The following is a 14,774-nucleotide window of genomic DNA, read 5'->3' as shown; positions in this document are numbered from 1 at the left end:
TCACCTTTGTAGCGTAACCAAAAACTGAAAAGAAGATTAATGACAAACAGCAAATTGCGCTCAATGTCGCATTAATTGAGGCAATGAGCGCATGAATAAATTCATGAATTTACACACCAGACCAAACCAAAAAATCAACAAAAACCACGAAATAAAAAAAACAATGACAAGGCGCCAACTTCTAAGCCACAAAAATGCGCTTTGAGCCAAGGTCGCTTACAGCTTTTGACGGGCTGATTGCGTGATAAAGAGGCTGGCAAACGCGATGAAGATCGTCGAGAATCACTTAAACGCCTCTTAAGATCATTTTCGAATGTGTTTTATTTATGTCGAAAGTAATTAGCATCATTAAATGCTTATGGTGATGTACGGCTCAACGAATTCGTTGTGGAAACAAAGTTCTTGACCGCCATTGTAAAATGTTCTTAATAGCAAATGCCAAATTTTGAAAGCAAAAGCTAAATTAATACTAATTTAATATTTTAAGCTAAAATATGTACGCTTAAAATATCATTTAAAATTTGTTATGTGTGTAAACTGCGGATAAGATTCAGCTATGCTTTTTCATATCTCAATTATGACCGTAGTTAGTTTACCTAACACTTGCTGCTAAACAAATGTGTACGTCTATGGCCCTGCCCCACTGCCAATTTCCTGGCGCGTGTTTCGAGGCTTTTGGCCGCCATCAAGTGTGGCCAAAAATCGGCTGGCGCTTTAAAACCATCCATCTGAGCAATCGGGCAGCAGCTAAATGCTGGCGGTTCGCTGCTAGCCACACATATAACGTGGCAAACACACCACAGTGGAACACACCCAATTTGGCTTTCGGGCCTTTGACGCTGTCTATTAGCCGGGTTATGAGCAAATTACGGGAGCGCCGCAGCCATAACCAATGCCATGCCCCACAGAAATCCACGGCGGAAAAAAGCTAATTGCACCACAAACACACGTTGCGATCGGTGGTGCCCCACTCGGTGGTGCGGTGGCTCGGTGGTGTTTCGGTGGAGCGGCCTACGCAGCCTGCGGCCGTTGTTTAATATGCAACAAATCAACGCGCCAATTGTGGCGTAAAATATTTACATTGGCCCCCGCCGCGGGCCTTTCGACCAAAAGCCACTTCGACCCTGTGCCGCCAGCTGCCAACTTTGAAAGCCACGAGCTTCTCCACATAGCTTCCTACTTCCATCTTTATTTGCGCTAATGTATTCCCATCGACCTCCTATAATATGCCCCATTGCTCCATAATTCATGAGAGCGAATTCTCGGATCGAACACACTTTTCTAATACCCATCTTGTGGCCTAGTTTTACAAGTAAAGTGTACAATAAATGAAATTTAAACTTTTTTTTAACAATTTTATCAATTAGTTAAACATTCAAATACAACATACATACATATACAAGACAATGCTGCTCATAAAAACGTTATCTCCCCTGCAGTTTGTCCATTTTTCAACGCGTAATCACCTACTCGGCTACCAGTAATTCCGCTCCCCTCGACTCTTTGATTTTGTTTATTGCGTTTAATTTGCGCATTGTTTGTGTGGCTTTTGGGGATAATTGCAGGCATCAATTGCAGCAGCAGTGGCACCCACTCAGTGCCACAGAGGGGCAATCAAATTGCCAGTGGACAGTGGCAATCAGATTGCCACAGCCACCGACACCCACACGAACCACCACTGAGCCACTGAGCCACTGGAAAAATTTGCTAAAACCACAAACTGTTCGGTTTGGCTTTCATTAAGTTTTCAGCCGCTTTTTTGTTTTGGCAACTCCATAATCAACGTCCAATTCGAAGTAGCCCCCTAATCCCGCAGTATTTGATTTAGCCATTTGTTTGCTGTTTTATTTTCCCAACGCTGTGTTTGCATTTCTCGCCGAGTTCGTGTTGTTGGTGTATCATTAATCTCCAACATAGAACCAATCAAACAGCAACGCCAAAATGTGGCGATGCCCCACTGTTATTGATGATGTGTTGATTAGGTTCTGACAAACCCATCGCGGTCATGTGAACAACAATCAAAGTACACAGTTTCACTTTGAACTCGAGCCGCACTTTTTGGTGGGATTGTGGGGGGGGGGCACCCAAGCCCCCCCGCCGTGGGGGTGGAACTTTTGGGCCTGGACGCCACTGCAACCCATGTGTGTGCGGTCATAGGCGAAATTTGGGTCATGTTTGCCCGTTCATGTTGCCAAACGAAAACCGAAACCAAAAAAAAAAAAACTAAATGGGAAAAATATAACGAAATAAGGAAAAAACCTTAAGCTGAAATCATGCAAACCAGCGTGTGTCTAATGAATTGCCACCCATATGCAGTCTTTTTTGTATCTCTTTTCCAGCAGCGGAAAACGGCTGGTCAAGATTTGTGGTCGCTGCAGTTACGCCAAAGAGCTGCCACCGGTGCAAGAATAACGCCGACTGTCTGTCAATGGTTCGATGTTTATGGAACATAAATCCGACCTGAAGGGTCATTCACTAATTGGGGTTTTGCCTTAATGGGTAGAGGTTTTTATGGTCGACTGGCTTAGGAATGAATCAGTTGGGTTCGTATTTGAAAGATACCTCCATTTCAGTCTTCTTTTACAGCAAATTCTGTTTTACGTTTTCTGTGGTACATCTTCAGGTATTTGATTACTGATTGATTTCTATCCAATTAGTAAAACTAATTTACTATTAATATTTACTTCTTCGTTTACAACAGAATGAATTTCCTGATTTCAAGGAAAAAATATTTAAGCTTCTGTGTAAATTATATTTAATATATAGTTTAATGTTGCCAAATCGCCACTCATCAATGTTCCACACGTCAGTAATTCATATCCCATCAACGACCTTTGATTTCATGGAACTCGCACAAAATTATTTCCTTCAAACACACAAATCAACTACAATTATGTCCGAATTCCAATTTAGAGTGAACTTCCGTAACAACCCTCGCTGCGGCCAGTGCCCCACCAAATGCCAGTTAAGTCACACAAGAGACCAAAAACAAAATAACGAAGAAAGATCTTTGCATTTATAATTTCATGCCAGAATTCCTCGATAAATTGATATATATGCTGGTTCACTTCACCGGCTGACTTGCTGCCCGACCATGGCCAGTGCCACGCCCCTTTCGGCCCACCGAGAGCCCGGCTAATGGCCTGGCCAATTGTCGCAAATTAGTGGAGGCCAGCCCAGCACGCACACATGGCCAACACACACACAGGCGGACGGAACAGGTGAAGTGGAGTCAAGACAAGACAACTGGAGTCAAGACAAACACCTAAAGCCAATCCACATGAGCACCCAAGCTAACGGTACACCGGCAAACAGAAGATGGCCAAGAAGGCAAGAAGACGGCCGAGAAGCCGGAGAGAAAGAACAGCTATAAAGAAGTTTACTGCTACAATTGGCAAATTGAAAATTGCTCGCTGGTGGCGGCGGCGTTGGAGTTTTGAGCCCAACTCGAGGCCCCAGCCAAAGCTGATGTTCTCAAGTTGATTTTGACCGGGCCAAGGCGGAAGCTTCAGACCAAAAGACCCTGAGCGGGCCTAAAGCTAAGGCCCCCCTATCGCAACTCCGCTCACTCCCTGCGATGCGTTCGTCTGACCAGATAAGCTGACATCCACAACGTGCCACAGACGATGATGCATTTGCCAAGGTACTCGCAACTAGTTGCCGCATCAGTCGCTGCAGTCGCCGCACCAGACAGAGACGTTTCAATTTCAAACGAGAAGAGCTCTTTCAACCGACGCCAGAACTTCGAAATACTCTAAGTGGAAATTAATTTTGCATACCTGTCGCATTTGATACGCATTCATTTTATCCACAGTTACTATGTTGCATTAAATTCTTACAAATCAATGATACCAAGTATTGTAAGCCACCCTTAATTAATATAGTATATGAGTAATGTTGTAATTTTAAAAATTTATTTGCTTGTTATTGAACTAGAATATCAAAGATACCCTACCCGCCTAACTAAAAGGTATTCTTAAAACGCAACAAAACGGTTTTGGCCGGGCCAATCTGGCAGGCAGACATTTTAATGAAGCCGCCGTCAGGCAGCATTTGAGGCAGCCACTCTTGGCCGTCTGGCTAGTAACGGTGCCAAGTCCACGGGTCTATATAGCGATAAGTCAACGCACCGGCGTCTGGGGCCGAAACGAATGACTTAAGCGACGAACCTGCTGAGCTAAGTTAGTGCGTTAGATTACCTAAGTTTTGGACTTTGCCTTATATACAAACGTGCAGGTGACTTCAAGAACACCCCGAAAATAGGGCCAAAAATGTCACTTTCAACTTTCGCTACCAGTTTTCCCTGCCAACACATCAAACTTGACCCAATTCTGTGGGGAAACACCCACACGGCGTTTTATGAGTCGGGTTCTCTATAATTAAAAAGACAAGCAAACGAAACGAAACGAAATGAAATGTTAACTTCAAAGTCCACTTGATTTGGGATCCACGCACTTGATTGGCACTGCCACACTGAAGCTGAAAGAGAGAACTGGGCCCAGTCTGTTTAGGCGTTAATTGCGGGTTCTGGCAAATTACAGACTTGGCCAAGCGGCCAGAAACATGAAATGCACTTTCTCTTTGCCGCCGCGAAAAGTGAGTGAGTTAAAATGGATTGTTTTGGATTGAATTGGATTGGATTGGGACTTGAGATAGATGTGCGCGGGCGTAATGCCAAAATCGATGGCAGCTGCTGCTTACCTTTTGTTTAGTCTTCTAATTGCTCCCAAAGATCGCCGATCACATTACCGCTGCAAAAAAAAAGCAAAAGAGAAACACATGAGTAAGCAAAAGAGAAATGCAAATTAGTTTATGAAAACACTCAAGCAGACAATGAACTCCTCAACTCGGTTCCTTTTATGGACTCAGCTCTTCACATATGAGTATGAATCTCGAAAACTACCTTTGCCGTCAGCTACAAATTGACATTGTTTCTGTATTTATTTTCGACACATTCATGTGGCGGCAACTACACGTGTTAGCCCGTTGTTCTGTAAGTGACTTTGATTTCGATTTGATTTATTGCCTGCAATTGTCGCGCACAGCTGAAAAGTGAAAACTTTCCGCCGCGGTTTTGTTCACTTTTGCTTTCGAAACTTTCAATTCGGTGACTTAATTTCTGTGCAGCGCCGGCGGCCTAATGAAATCGAACTGCCGCTTAACAATGGCAATAGCACTTTTATTGTCAAGGCATTGCTTTGCCAAAGAAATTATCAAGTGCAGTTTTTGGGCTTTGGCACTTTTACTTTCATTGTCGTGGAAGTGCTAACAATCGAGCAAACGGGCTCAAAACAATTTTCAATTGAGTGAGTAATGCCCATTTTCCATTTAGCAGCGGCTAATGAGTCGAAAATGCTTTTCGAGCCCATTTTAAAGGGTCGGCAGTCAGTCACAGAGCCAAATTACCAAACAATTTCAATGTCTTTGAATGTGAAGTCGATTTTTATGGGAAAATGTTTCGGAGCGAAAATGAAATGAAGCTCCCATGAAGTGTTAACAAAAATGTTTATGTAAGTAAAATGTAATGAAAAAAAAAATCTTAAGTTGGATTCAACTTTCTAATCTCAATATGAATTCTTTACATTCTTAGAATATAAGCCCATTATTTGGTCAAATATGTAAATTTATTCCCGAATTTGTAAACAACCTTTTATAGTTAAACTAAATGATCATAAACTGATGCCATAAAAATGTATACCGTTGTGTTATGTCAACAAATCGTTTGATTATATTTTAGTGTTGGCCAATCAAAATATTTATGTATCTTTTATTCTTCACAAAACTCTTAGCGTGTCTTTCATTTATGGGAATTAATATTAACAATTTCTGGCAACGTTTTGTAATAATCTAATTAAAGTGAGAACTTAGTTATAAAAGCCACTGATGTATGGCATATTAGGTATAAGGCAATTACTAACTATATGCAAGAATTCCCACAACTTCTGAGCAGTCTGACAATGAGTGTTCCCAGCCGCGAAGACAAGGGCATAAATTGCAGTTGGCCAGTTTTGGTTCACTCTACCGTGGCGGCGACGGGGGCGGCGGAGTGGGCGTGGCCGTACTGGCAACTGCAACTAGTTTGCATGCAAACCATGAAATTATCTGCAGTTGATCTCTAGCAAGGGGCAGCTTGGTCTTGGACATGTTTGCTACTCGAATTAAAAAAAAAAAGAAATACAAAAAAATAGAGCCAACAATAGGAGAGGCAAACAAACGTATCAATTAGCAGAAGTCAAATACCCGAACCCAAGTGGGCTGAGAAAATATTTACCTAAACATTTCCTAAAGATATATATTTTTATAGGAGTTGTATCTTTATCTATGAAACACAAAAACAAAGTACTAGTTTTCGTTTTCCAATATAATTGTCGTATATTGGACACAAGACACTCGTCACTATGAGAGTTTTTAAGAAACAGCAGACGAAAGTCAAGTCTTTTTTCCGCAGCGAGGACATGGATTTGTGCCAACTGTTGCTGCACACGGAAAATGCCTTCGATTGCCTCATAGAGCTGGGACACCATGGAGCCGTGCAGTTCAACAATGTCTACGATGAGGACCGATTGCTGAACAACCTCTACTCCAAAAAAGTGACTCAGTGCTATGAACTACTACGCATCGTGGACAGCCTGCACACTTACATCGTCCAATTGCATGTGAACGAGATATTCTATCCGGATGTCGATCGAGAGAATCGGCTGAAGGAGAAGGATCTGGCCAAGTATAGTGATAGTCTGAAACGCATCCATGTGGAGGCCAGCGCCGTGACGGAGCACTACTACCGACTGGACAGTCGTCGAAATCGCATGATGGAGCACAGCTTTGCTTTGAACAAGGCCAACAAGTATATGGTTTCCGACATGGGCAGTGAACTGCTCTATTCGGAGAGCACAGTGATTGGCTTGGTTCAGGATGCCACGACCACCTCTGGAGCTTATCCGGCTCATCTGAACTATATGATCGGCTGCATCCGAGCTGATAAGTTCTATAGCTTTGAGCTGCTGCTCTACCGCTTGTGCTCCTTCAACCTGATCATACGATTTGCCGAAATGCCTAGTCCGGTCTACGAATATCATTATGGCTATAAGCCGGAAAGGGTGCGAAAGTTTGCAATTCTCATGATGGCCAGCTCAACGATGATCTGGCCCAAGGTGCTCAAGATATGTGCTCTCTATCATGTTAATATCTACGATTGCCCTAGTTCTGCCAGCCAGCGGGAGGATAAGGTCAAGGAGCTGAGCCAGGAGATAGTGAACGTGGAGAAGGTCCTCAAGGAGGCCGAATTGATGCGCCGCCAGATCCTGGAGGTTGCTGGTCGGGATCTATTCATTATACGTGTGAATCTTCGCAAGGCGCTGAAGGTGTACGATCTGATGAATCGCCTGAGATTGGTGGGCGGAGTAGAGGTACCTCGTTATCTATTGGCCGAGGTGTATATACCATCGTCCGATGTTCCCGAAGTGGAGGCAATCCTACGAAGTGCCTCTCGAATAAGTGGTGGTGCGGATATTAATGATTCATCTGATGAAGACGAGATGAATGATATGAAAACAATGCCAGATACTACTCCCTATCCCATTGAATCGGACTTCCAGCCGCTCGAGGATATGAGTGCTGGAGCTATTCTGCTAAAGAAGAACAGACTGGTCAGTCATATGCCACCAACGTACTTTCGGCTGAACAAGTTCACCAGGGGATTCCAGAACCTAATAGACGCCTATGGTATGGCCGATTACAAGGAGTTGAATCCCGCTCCGTACACCATCATCACATTCCCCTTCCTGTTTGCCGTTATGTTTGGCGACCTGGGTCATGGAATTCTGCTAATTTTGTTCTCCTCGCTCATGATTTGGAAGCACAGGGAGATCGAAAGGTATCAGATTAACGCGACCTCGGAGAACGAGATCCTGAATATCCTTTATGCGGGACGCTACATAATCTTACTGATGGGTGTATTTTCCGTCTACATGGGCCTGGTCTACAACATAGTCATGGCCAAGGGCTTTAATCTTTTCGGTTCGAGCTGGAGTTGTCGGTACAATGAGACCACTGTGTATGATCCCGCTTTTCATGTGACCCTGGACTCTTCGCATCCTCACTTCTACTCGGGCCATCCGTATCCATTGGGAATGGATCCAGTGTGGGCCGTCTGCGGCCAGGACTCGATAACCACGACCAATTCGTTGAAGATGAAGATGGCCATTGTCCTGGGCATATCACAAATGATGTTTGGACTGGGCCTGGCTGCCGCTAATTGTGTGCTGATGAAGCGAAAAGCAGATCTCATTCTGGTCGTAATTCCGCAGATGGTCTTCATGCTGTGCCTCTTCGGCTACCTCGTCTTCCTGATCTTCTACAAGTGGCTGTCCTACGGAGGCCATAAGCCGGCGCCCTACAATGCTGCGTGTGCTCCCTCCGTTCTGATCACCTTCATCAACATGATGCTGATGAAAAAGGAAGAACCGGTGGAGAACTGCCTGGATTATATGTATCCTAATGAGCGGATGATAGAGTTCGCCCTGGTGGGGATAGCCTTTTCTACGATACCCATTTTATTGGCCGGCAAGCCAATATATCTCATGCGGCGTCGCAGAAAGATGGAACAGGAACGGGAACGGGATTTTAAGAGGATGCGCCGCCAGACCATCGCGGAAATGCGATCCACGATGAGGTACACGGATGACGATAACAGTGAGACCAGCAGGCAGAAGAGCGTTGACAATGAGGAGGAACACGAGATGTCGGAGATTTGGATTCACTCTGGAATCCACACGATCGAAACGGTCCTGGGCTCGGTATCACATACGGCCTCCTACCTTCGATTGTGGGCCCTCTCATTGGCGCACGATCAGCTGTCTGATGTCCTGTGGCACATGGTACTGACCAAGGGATTCGCCAACACTCTGCCATTGTACTATGGTGTGCCCGTGCTCATGGCCGCTTTCTTCGCCTGGGCCATTCTCACAGTGGCCATACTGGTGATGATGGAGGGATTGAGCGCCTTCCTGCACACCCTGCGGCTTCACTGGGTGGAGTTCCAGTCGAAGTTTTTCGGCGGAGCAGGCGAGTCCTTCAAGGCATTCAGTTTCCCGCCGTCAAACCAGAGGAGTTAGTTATATTTCGTACAGTTTTCAAATAAAATTTATGGTTTGAACTTTTTAGCGATTTCTGACTTTCTAGATAAGTGCTATTATTTATAGCTATTATTTCCATCGTACTTATTAAGGCTAAGTATTAAGATTAAAATCCTTTGCAAGGTGATACAACAACAATTGAATTAATTACTCTATGTAAAGATCCTGTTGAAGAACTACTTAAAGCCGCTCCAAGATCGAGTGTTTTTTTTTTTTTTTTGGATGGACTTTAAATGTTGGCTCCCTCTATCTTTTGGCAATTAACTGTGGCCAAGAGCAAACCGAGAGCTACCCACGCCCGCTGTTTTCGGACTTGTACATTCCTTTGCAATTAGCATTGGCCCGGGTCCATGCAAAAGGCCATAAACCAATGCTGGCTTTAAACAATTTCCATTTGTTTGCTTTATGCCACTGCCAGCTGCTGCTGCTGCTGCAGTTGCTGCCGCTGTTGCTGTTGCTGCTGTTGCAGTTACGACTGCTGCCGTGGCAGGCTTCCTTCCTGCGATGCGGGCGCTGGAAGTCGTCGACCCTTTGGTGCTGCTCTTGTGCCAGTACAGCTATAGCTGCTGTTCTATTCTACATCGCTGTTCTTGTCGAATACCCTGTTTTTGCACAGAAAAGGGGTATAGTTTTACAGGGGCTTATATTGGAAATTGCATGCCATAAATGTAAAGGCAATAAAGACGGGATGAAAGGCTTTTATTGTATCCTGCAGCCTGAGATTGATTTGCTTTAATTATTCTAACCCTCTCTCGGTAATAAAAGTGCTGATCACTTTTAAACCGTTGCTTTCTAAAATTTACCCGGAAAGACAAAAACAATTTACAAAATTGTTAATAGTAAAAAATGTATTTCCTTACTTTCCAAAATAATAAAATGCAAGTAGGAATAAGTTATATGGTTACATTTGTAAGAGGAAATCAAATCCTTCTTTGAAATCTAATATTCTAGTAATGATGACCATTTTATATTTATGAAATAAATATAAAACTTTCCCCCTGTCTTTGGTATGACAACCATAAACCATATTGTTGGGTAATTTCTTGTCGAATAGTTTGACTGCCAACTTCTTGCCAGTTTTCCACACTCACACACACACACAGAGCCAAGTATTTTAGTGTCTTTGCTGCTGTTGTTGCCGCTCTGTTTGCCATTAACACCCACGCCAGCAACTTTGGTTGCTGTTCTCTGGTTGCTGGTTGTTTGGTTGGTTGGGCCAAGACTTGGCATAAATTATGAACAGCAACCGATGACGCATGCAGGCCGACCTAAGTAGACTGGCTCGTGCATAAATAACTTTCGTTAGCCACATGGCCCGTACTGACTTGGCCTGACTTTATTAGATCGCTGCCACGGAAAGCAGAACTAACTCGATGGCCAGTAATGTGCAGTAAGTTTCATGACCAGAGCAGGTTTTTGGCCAGCTATGTAGCACTCTGAGCACTCTACGCAATTGCCAGCGCAAAACAGGCTTTGACTCCATGGCTTTGGCTATAACTTTAAACCGCAGCACGCGCCATTGTTTAGGTGGTGCAGCAAAAAGCAGCAACAGGCAGCAAAAAAGCAGCGGCAGCAGCGGCCCGGGTGGGTCAAGTTTGTTGCCCAAGTCTTTTGTTTATACTTTCCTTGATGCGGCCGCTGTGCGTGGCTCTAATGCTGGGCCCAATGGCCAACTGCTTAGCACTTTTATGGACAACAATTGTCAAGTCTCTAAGGGGCAGCAGATTGGTTCCATGGCAGCTTAGAACGGCTGCACTGCAAGAAATTTATCAAGCACTTAAAGGGCTAAATGAAAGTTGAAAAATAGGGAATATCAAATAAAGAAAATCATTAAAAATATGTTTAGCTTACAGAAAATAAACCTCCAACCAAACTTAAATATGCATTCGGTATGATTTTGATTTTGATCAAAACGATCATAAACTTGGTAATATTTTCGCGCTGTGTGCACTGCAAGAAAAGCAAGGTCGCATTGTTGTCTGGGGAGAATCAATTTGAGACTTAAATGCGGATGGCTTTCCGTTTTCTGCTCGTCAGTCGCATCACGTCACGTCACGTTCTGCGACTCATGCTCTTGGGTCGTCAGTTTTTTGAGTGCATTGCCGCTGTCCTTTAAAGGGTTTTGCCCGTGGATGTTGCTGCTGCTGTTGCTGCAGTTGCAGATGCTGCTGCGGCCGCTGTTGTCATTGTTGCGGCAGCTGCAACAGCAACAGAGAACAACCATTGTTGGCACTGCGACTGTGTCTAGTTCTGCTTTTGGGCCTTTACATGCGCGGCCGTAACAAAAAAGGTGTTAAATTCAGCCCATGGATTGGCCAAAGCGAACTGCTGGCCAAAAGCCAGAGCCGGAGTCAAAGTCAATGCACTCTAAAGAATTCGCTGGCTTGGCAGAAGGACATTTGCAGCTCCAAACTCGGAGGCTGAAGCACCTCAAGTGCTTAAAGCGAATAATCCAAACATTCAAATGAAGTCAGCTTGATGAAAACGTCAAGCGAATACAATAACATGCAGATTTAAATGAAAACATCTGTGAGCTATTAAGCCAATTAATTAACTGGCTACACAATTTGTTGGCCTGGCACATTTCGGTCATTTCGCTCGACGGGCTGTCAAGTGGAAAAATGCCATTTAATTCGCCACAAATTGTGCATTGTTTGGGCTTTAATTAAAATTGTCTTTTGTTCATCTTCGTCTTCATCTGCCTTTTCGACTATCTTTTTTTTTGTTTTTGCAGAACGGAAGCTGACAATTGACCATTAAAGAAGCAAAAACAAGCAAGATCTGCTAATGCGAAGGGGAAAAACTTTCACTCAGCAGAAATGTTTTAATTAAAAATGGCAAAAAAACACACAAAGCTCGAGAAAGAAATTAATTTAAACTAGATATTGTGTGTGTAACCGGTTGGGAGTTTGCATTCGCAATGCTCAGCTGGAAAAGTGAAATTTCTCAGAACCCAATTTTGGCATTTAGCAGTTCATTAGCAAGATAGCTACAAAATATGCATAAAATTAATCAGATGGTACCAAATATGGGCCACAAAGGCGGAAAGTGAAAGAATGCAGAAATACACGCGTGATATGCCCAAAAATTTTGAGAGAAATTTTCGAATATAAATAATACGTCATTTATTTATAACCATATTTTAAAGAAATACTTAATAATTACGTATCAGCAACTTTCATTGCTTTAAAAAATTATTTAAATATTCCAAAATCAAAGACACACAGTTCTATATTAAAAAAAAAGTCATGCAGTTGACATCATTAATTATAGTAAATTATATCAATTAAGAATGGAAAAATCATTGTTTGCTGCTGGTTAAAAGACCACTTAAGTGGATCACACGCTTAACAATTCCCGTTGGGGAAATATTAATTGGGTTTAATGTGGTGTTTTTGTGTCACAGCGAAGATAAGAATCCAAAATTAGTTAACCCAAAATGATGAACTCCAGCAGGAAAATACAACCGTCAGCCATGTGACCCTCATTAAAAGTAAGTTTCATGTATTTATTCCTTTTGATCTTGCAGCGGCGGCGACCACACAAAAACTGCGCAGAACGCTTTTGATTATTTTCACAAGCGGTTTCTCTCCGCCATTTCAGCCTTTTGTCTTGGCCCCAAGTCATGCATAATGAGAACCTGATATATGGCAATATACTATATGCTATATACTGCCCGTATATATGTCAATTACAGCACGATCTTTTGGCAAATTCGCGACACATCGCCAGTGGGTCAGCATTCTGATGTCTGAGCTCTGAGCTCTGATACCGATATTTATGTCACCGGCGACAATAAATTTGTCAGCTTTTTGTTAACCGTTAAGTAAACGCAATGCATGATTTGTGTTTTGTAATGAGGGCGAGTGAGTGAGTGAGTGGCGGCGCGAAAAATGTCGAACGAATTCGAATTCGAATACGTATCTGTATCTGTATCCGCCGACGAAGATGAAGTTGAAGTTAAACTCTGGCAGTCAAGAAGTGAACGAAACGGGTTTGTGTTCAGTTCATAAAATATTCATGATATGCCAAATGTTTGCTTTCATTTGACTTTTTGATTGTTTTCGTATTGTTTGGGTTTTGTTTTTTTTTTTTTTTGCCAAGCAAAATTGCTCAAGATTGAGTCATGAAATATTGTTGGGACATCAATATTCAATAGGCAAAATAATATTTATTACTCGGCGGAGACAGTAAATAATTTAAATAATCTGTTGACTCCTCTTTCGTTTAAAAAACAAATTGCTAGTAGAAATGTTTTTGTGAATTCAAAATTATTATTCAAAGGTGTATTTTTTACGTGGGCATTGTAATTAACCAACAGAAATGATTGAAACAAACAATTTGAAGTCTGACCACAAAAGCGGCATTGACCATTCAAGTGCTCAAAATTCGATGGCTCTCAACACATTGTTTCGATCACTTTTGGGCTGCAGTGGCAGCGGCAACAACAACCATTGTATTAGCAGCAACAACAGCAAGGGGAGCATTACCAATGGCAATAGCAACACCAATTGCCTGACCTTCAGTGGGCCACTTGAGGCACAGCTTCTGCAGCAACAACTCGAACTCGAACACGAAGTTCGCTGGCTGTCAGCCATTTGAGTGACTGACATGCAACACTAGCAACAGCAGCAGCAGCAGCAGCAACATCGCAGCAACAATGCACAATAGCGTGCCACAGACAGCCGAAAACACCAATTGGTGTCAAAGCAACAAAATGCTACCGTATTGCAACTGCCACAGCAAAGGGAATTTCTCGCTGCCGAAATTAGCAATAAATCAAAGATTTCGAGCGCGGAAGGCGTCTAACTAATTTCACTAAAGGGAAACGCGCTGCACAAGAAAAAAATAATAAATTCTTTTAAATACTGAATGAAAAATATCTTTCTATCATATTATAAAACATCCGTAGATAGTTTTTGCTAATATTATTCATTTGATAGTTCAACACGCGTGGCAATATGATGTCACAAATAAATTGATAATATTGGTATTTGTATGGAATTTTTTTCTCTCTGCACTGTAGCACTTTGCAACCGTTTTGGGCTGCCGAAAAACGCGCAGAAAGGCGGCGAAAAGCACTTGGGGATTCGTGGAGCTGCCCACGCCTCTTCAGAGAGCAACAGCAGCCCGCCAGTCACATAAATAAGTCACCATCAGAGTCAGATTCAGATTTAGATTGAGAACGAGCGACGCTGACGCCGAGCGCACACTTGGCCATAAATCTCGAGAAGCGTGGGCAGGTCGGAGCCCCCGTCCTCGATGCCATTCCTCTAGACCCAAAACGAGAAAGACGTAAGCGGCAAATGGGGCCACGCCTCATCGAGCATGTTGGCCAAAAAGCCGCAGATTGAGAGGTGGCATCAAGTGCGTATTAAACACTCTGGTAGAGCCATAATCAAGCTAATGCCATCTTATGACTCAACTTGAAAGCATCTCCTTCGCGTCTAATGGCAATAAAAAGAAGAGTGAGCATGGTAATATTGGTTGATAATCTGTTTATGGTCAACAGAACTAGGCCTCATTACCATATGAGCCACTGCGAGCTGTCACAAACATATATAAGCCAGAAAGTTGCCGTTAGGCCAACGCACTTAGCACCAACTTCACTCCAAGTGGAGCTGGGGATGCCCCCCAATT

At 43.2% G+C, this 14,774-nt stretch overlaps 2 protein-coding genes across 3 annotated transcripts in view; one reads left to right on the top strand and one right to left on the bottom strand.

Moving 5' to 3' along the window:
• LOC6735201 overlaps positions 1 to 14,774 on the bottom strand; it is an 81,120-nt gene that overhangs the window by 41,326 nt on the left and 25,020 nt on the right. For both annotated transcript variants that reach the window (XM_039291307.2, XM_039291308.2), the window contains one exon: positions 4,702 to 4,751. The gene's annotated coding sequence lies outside the window, so the exon portion shown is untranslated. The remainder of the gene's footprint in view (positions 1 to 4,701; positions 4,752 to 14,774) is intronic.
• LOC27206606 (V-type proton ATPase 116 kDa subunit a) lies at positions 6,259 to 9,155 on the top strand. The gene has a single exon (XM_016181594.3). The coding sequence runs from the start codon at positions 6,399 to 6,401 to the stop codon at positions 9,111 to 9,113; it is 2,715 nt and encodes a 904-aa protein (XP_016028481.1). The 5' UTR covers positions 6,259 to 6,398; the 3' UTR covers positions 9,114 to 9,155.

The sequence above is a fragment of the Drosophila simulans genome, chromosome 2R, assembly GCF_016746395.2.
Source record: "Drosophila simulans strain w501 chromosome 2R, Prin_Dsim_3.1, whole genome shotgun sequence".
NCBI lineage: Eukaryota > Metazoa > Arthropoda > Insecta > Diptera > Drosophilidae > Drosophila > Drosophila simulans.
The sequence above is the reverse complement of the archived record's forward strand: the minus strand, read 5'-3'. Positions and strand labels throughout refer to the sequence as shown.

Bases quoted from the DNA above. Each gene is read 5' to 3' on its own strand.
- LOC27206606 (XM_016181594.3), top strand. From the start codon at position 6,399: ATGAGAGTTTTTAAGAAACAGCAGACGAAAGTCAAGTCTTTTTTCCGC.